This window comes from Vombatus ursinus, unplaced genomic scaffold, assembly GCF_900497805.2.
Source record: "Vombatus ursinus unplaced genomic scaffold, bare-nosed wombat genome assembly UNPS02013722.1, whole genome shotgun sequence".
Classification (NCBI taxonomy): Eukaryota; Metazoa; Chordata; class Mammalia; order Diprotodontia; family Vombatidae; genus Vombatus; species Vombatus ursinus.
Window position 1 is genome coordinate 17240 of NW_020953500.1, and position 6133 is coordinate 23372.

Here is a 6133-nt window from a genome sequence, read left to right on the forward strand (position 1 = left end):
GATTAGCTCTACTGTGAAGAAAGGTATTTTGATATAGAAATGAGAGCATTCTTCTTCCAAAGAGCAGAACTAGAGTTTCCTAGTAAAGATAATTCAGGGAAAGGCTCTTTTTCCCTTGTGGAAGGTAGTACCATTGGTCCAGACAGACATGAGCATATTAATTCCTTTCTTCTGAAGAGTAGATACTTGTCAGTGATGGAGTATGCATCTGTTAGGGTCAGGGAGAAGCTGTCAGTTATCAGTTTCCTTCCTAAAAGAAGAAACTACCTGTGACCATCAAGGCTGAAATCTGGCCAAAATGTAAAATAATCTTTGTGGGTCTTGGGGCCTCCCATCCCCCTTTCTGTGCCTTTCCACCCACACCCCTTTTCCTATAATAGAATAGCATAAGCCCATAAAGCAATTTACACCGAAATGCTACCAGTTGATTTTATCTCCTCTTTATATAGTGTTAAGATATTTACAAATCCCCTCCTTGCAACAACCCTATAGGACAGATAATAGAAATATCTTTGTTTCTTTTCTATAGATAAGGGAACTGAGGCTTGAATGAAGTTCCAAAAACAACTTATTGATGTCTTCTGTTTTTAAAGTCACAGACACTTGCTATATTGTTCCTTTCCCCTCTCCCCTGTCACACTGTTCCAGAAGGTTCTATGCTATAGGTCTCACCTATAGTCCCCCACCTCTAATGAGTTTCATCATCTATCTTAATCTCAGATCAAACACTACGTCCTACAGGAAAAAGCATTTGCTGATCCCTATAGCTGTTAGTGCCCCCATTGACCTAATGACTTTGAATTAATTCTGTTCATACTTTTATATGTACAGAATATCTTCCCCTTTGGAATGTAAATTCTTTGAGGACCAAGACTGTTTCTATTTCTTTGATGACTTTTTAGCCTTAGGATCGGGCACAATGTCAGCTCTTAACAAAGGTTTCTTGATTGATTGATCAGTCCTCTGAAGCCAAGATTCAACATTGCACTGAGTACTCTGGCCTTTCAGTGAAGTTTTCATGTATATTATTGTAGACATTGTGACCATCTTTTTCCTGATTATGGTTTCTCTACTTTGTCTCAGTTCATATAAAGGCTTCCTGGGTGATTGTTGTTTCTTATGCCCTTCCTTTTCATTCACATAGCACCGTGTTGTCAACCAGTCCCCAAACAAATGGGCTATAAATGATTTTCCCATGGCTCCATAGCCAGTAAGTACCAGTCATGGGACTCAAACCCAGGTCTTCTGACTTTAAAACAGGAATCTTTCTGTAACGTTATTGCCAGTTTTGAGCACACTAGATATCTGAGGAGTGATTTTTACAAAATGAGAAGGGATCTGTTCAGTCAAGATTCCCATAATAATTATTCCACGATATATTTATTGAGAGCTTAAAATAATGAGGACATTGTTCTAGGCAACTGAAGATAAATAATTATGACTAACGTCCTCACCCTACAAGAATGTACAGTCTATTAGGTGTGATAAGACAGGTGCAGGCAGAAGAAGATAATAAAAAATAATCATGGAATAAAAAGGGACCTATTGTTAGGAGCTCAAATGAGGGAAGTGTCAGTTCTGACAGGGGGGAGTCAGGGAAGTTTTCATGCACAAGATGCACTTTAACCTGATAACTGAAGATAGAGGATGTCAACAGATAGAGATGGATAGAGAAGGCATCCCAGAGCTGAGAAGTAGATTAATAAGGGCAGAAGAAGGAAAGCCTAACTCTTGTACAATGGATGGAAAGTAGTCCAATTTGGCTGGCACGTAGATATATGGGGGGAAGTAACGTGAGACCAAAATGTGGGAACCGTTATTTGGAGGGACTTAGATGCCATGCAGACACTTGGGGAATCATTGAAAGGTTTTGAGTGCTAGAGTAACTGGATTAGAGCTGTGTATTAGGAAGATTTATATGACAGTGGTGTTTACAATTAATTGAAGGAAAGAGAGAGAGACTAGAACTCCCTAAGAAGTCTTTTCACTTCTAATAATTATATTCCAGGCATCTGAATGGGAGAGATGGTTTGGGTCAGTGGGAGCTTATGCTACTCCTTAATCCACACCATTGAGCTGATGTCTTTCCCTTCCTAATGATGCAGTCAGTCCTAGAACTGAGGACAGACTTAATATTAACAGCAAATTTCCATCTGTTTGGAGGTGTAAGTGAAGAAAGGAAAATGGAAGAGATCATAGAAGGGACTTCTGCAAAAAATAACTATCTCAAAAGAGAGTAATAAAAAGGGACATCGGGCCCTGGGATTCCCCACTCAATTTAGAATCTGTGTTCTTTCCACTATCGCACCCTGCCTCATTCCTTTTACATTCTGGGAAGATCTTGCTCTTAGTTTGGGATAAAGTTAGGGTTCTAGGATGTTTCCATTACTGGGCACCTCTGGCCACCCTAGCAGAAAGAAGTAGTAATGCGGATGACAGAGAAAAGGAGAGCACTACTCCACATATACCCAGAGACACTGTCATGCCCCTTCCCAATTCAGTTGACGAAAACATACCTTTCTTCCCTCTTCACCTGAAATATCTATCAAAAAAAGTTGTGAAAAATGGAAAAAAAAGAACAAAAATCAAACGCTCAAGGTTACTTTATGACCTAATACAACTTGCATCAGTAACTGATTTATCCAATCAGTGTTCAACAAATAAGAGCCAGAATGTATAGATCATTCTGCTTCATCCTAGGTATGCAAAGAAAAAATGAATCGGGGTTCTCAAAGGTTCTCAATCTACTGGAGGAGTTGGCCTGGTATAATGGGAATCCACTTTTCCAATAGCTGTTCCCACAGAGGATAAAACTGCTGTTAACTATCTTTAGAAGGTTAAACTGATCCTAATGAACTGTCCTTCCTTAGGAGTCTGTGAGGAGACTGAGGGTTTAACCATGATTCTGAAGAGTATTTCATTGTAATGGCTGCAGAGAGATGGAAAGAGGACAGAGCACAAGGATCGATAGGACATTTCCTGAGAGACCTGATTTTAACTTGTCTCTTTTTAAGGAACATAAAGAAAATTCTTGACGCTATTGCTTCTAAGAAGAAGTAGCCTTTATATAAGCTTTAAAGTTTGCAAAGTGCTCCATGGATATAAGGAAGGTACTATCACCTCCATTTTATAGATGAGGAAATTGATGCAGATTGAGGTTAAATGACTTGCCCAAGGACACCTCACTAGTGAGTATTTAAAGCGAGTTTCAAATTCAAATTTGAACTATCGACAAGGCCCCCTAGAGGCCAAAAGAGATTTCATTGATATCCTGAGAGAATTGTATGGTGGGAGTTCTCCATTTTTGAAATTAATGAGAAGTCAGCAATAGCATGACTTTGGCTGTGATCTTTCTCATGGCAGATTCATTATAAATAATTATTTATATCATTGTTTTATCATCTGATACCTCTTACATAAATTGTATGGATTATGATTTTTACTTAAGCCATGAAAATTATGGTGTTTCACACACATATACATATATGTACATATACACATACATATTATCTGTGCATATGTATATGTTATATGTATAATATATGTACACACTAGAGAAAGGAGAATAAAAGGGGGGAGAGAGAGAGAGAGAGAGAGAGAGAGAGAGATGGGAAAAGAGACTTACCCAGTGTATTTCAGAAATACTATTTAATAAATTGGGCTTGCTTAAATACAAATAATTGATTAATGAGAGAGGCTTCTATGTCAATAATTAAGGAGGAAATATCTGAACATGTTCATAAATTGCCTTGCACCCTGGGACAAGAATGAATAAGGAAAATGAGCTAGCTATAGCTACAGGAGGCTATTTTTCCATATAGGCTACAAATGAGCCCTACAAAATAAAGACAGAATATTGTATATTGCAAGGAAATTTCTTTTATCGTTTTAAGCTATTTTAAAAATTCTCCATCTGACACAAAAATGAGCATTCTATATACAAAGTAAAAGACAAAAAGTAGATTATTTATGAAGGCATGAATCTCTATGCCATCCTGCTTTCTTAAAGCACATATACCTTACAACAAAAAACCCAACCTATTAGTTCCTAACTGTCCTCTTCATCTGTGTTTTCACCTGAATTTACTCCTCCATGTACTTTAAAAATAGTTCAGCACCTTTTTTTGTTTTCTTCTTTTTTTTTGGCATCAACATTATTACTACTGCCTCTTACTGTCTCCCATCAGAAACAAGAAAAAAAATTCTTTATAAAGATAATTTCATGCAGGACAAAGCACTAACACTTATTCTTTGAAGGAAGCTAGGGCTTTTAAGATTCTAAGAGAGGAAATGGAACACTCTGGAAAATTTAGCAATGAAAATAGGCTTTCTCTTTCTTTGATCAGATCATAGCAGATAATGGAAGCTAGGAATCAAACTCTGGTGACTGAATTGTTTTTTGTGGGATTTATTGAACATCTCCAGCAACAGGTTCTCCTCTTTCTCATGTTTCTGTTTTTCTATCTCATCACTCTCATTGGGAATTTGGGCACGATCTTCCTGATATGGATAGACTCCCAGCTTCACACCCCCATGTACTTTTTTCTCAGTCACTTGTCCTTTGTGGATTTCTGCTGTTCTTCTACTATTGCCCCCAAAATGTTGGCTGACTTTTTTGTGGAGAAGAAGACCATCTCCTTCCTGGGCTGTTCAGCCCAGATGTGGTTCTTTGGACTCTTTGTGGCCACTGAATGTTTCCTTTTAGCTGCAATGGCCTATGATCAGTATATGGCAATCTGCAACTCCTTACTCTATACAGTTGTCATGTCCCAGAGTGTCTGCATACATCTGGTGGTTGGGCCTTATGCTACGGGCATTCTAAGCTCTATGACACACACAGTCTTAACTTTCCACTTGCCCTTCTGTGGCCAGAATGTCATCAATCATTTCTTCTGTGATGTCTCACCCTTGCTCTCCCTTGCATGTGCTGACACCCATCTCAATAAGTTAATCCTTTTCATCATGTCTGGAGCTGTGGGAGTCTTCAGTGGCCTGACCATTCTTATTTCCTACATGTACATCCTCATGGCCATCCTGAGGATCCATTCTGCTGAAGGGAGGTCCAAGGCCTTCTCTACCTGCTCCTCACACCTGACTACTGTCAGCATCATGTATGGGACCCTCTTCTTCATCTACGTGTGGCCCAGTGCGAGCTTCTCCCTGGACCTCAACAAGGTGGTGTCTGTGTTCTACACAGCAGGGATCCCCATGTTGAATCCACTTATCTACAGCTTGAGGAACAAGGAGGTGAAAAACGCGTTCAGAAGGAATTTAGAAAGGAAAAACATTCCTATGGGCAAATAAGATTGAGGTCCTCTTGTGACATTCTATGGATGAGCATCCATTCTGTGAGTAGGGAGTGAGGTACCTTATCAAGTGGTAATTAGAAGGGAGAAGTCCAAACAGGTATGCTCTGGAGTGTCTCAGCTGGAATCTCTTGTTCTTGTGGGTATATGCAAACATACACACATATACATACAGACATATCTACACCGCTCTAGAATTTGTTTAGAGCCATTTTTACAGGTATTTGGAGGGGTTTGGGGCAGACATATACACATACACACATATGCATACATACTTGTATATTTGTATATATCTTTGTATACACAAATACACACACACACACACACACACACATATATATATATATATATAAAACCTTATAGGTCGTCCTTTCATCCCAAGTTCTGCAACCATCATTGAGAACAAAAATCACTGTGGAGAAGCAGCCTATATTCCCTATCACCAACAATATCAACTGATAATTACTTGCCTCTGATGGTTAGATAAACCCAAGAGCCCAGTTTACCCCAGGTCACCAGCTCATCTTGGGGAGCAACCCCCCAAAAGACGCAACCTGGCTACTGCTTCCATTGCTCCTCCAGGAATAGCCAACGACCTAGAAAAATCTATACTTGCCAAAAATTTCCTTTGAAATATCAATAGTTCATCATTAGAAACTTAAATGATCTTATTTAGTGACAATGACATAAAAGAAGTTGTATTGCCACCTATTTTGCTGTTTATGCTAAGGACTATGGGATTTTTCCATTTGACTTCAGATGAAACCTTCTATATTTGTTGTCTCTCACCCCCCTCTCCCCTCAGCCATTAGAATGTGAGCTCTTGG

General features: G+C 39.0%; 1 protein-coding gene across 1 annotated transcript; it reads left to right on the top strand.

The window, feature by feature from the left end:
- The first annotated feature begins 4359 nt into the window (after window positions 1-4359).
- Window positions 4360-5304, top strand: LOC114040592 (olfactory receptor 998-like). The gene has a single exon (XM_027858706.1). It carries the CDS (start codon window positions 4360-4362, stop codon window positions 5302-5304), a length of 945 nt encoding a protein of 314 aa, XP_027714507.1.
- The last annotated feature ends 829 nt before the right edge of the window (window positions 5305-6133 follow it).

Bases quoted from the DNA above. Each gene is read 5' to 3' on its own strand.
- LOC114040592 (XM_027858706.1), top strand. From the start codon at position 4,360: ATGGAAGCTAGGAATCAAACTCTGGTGACTGAATTGTTTTTTGTGGGA.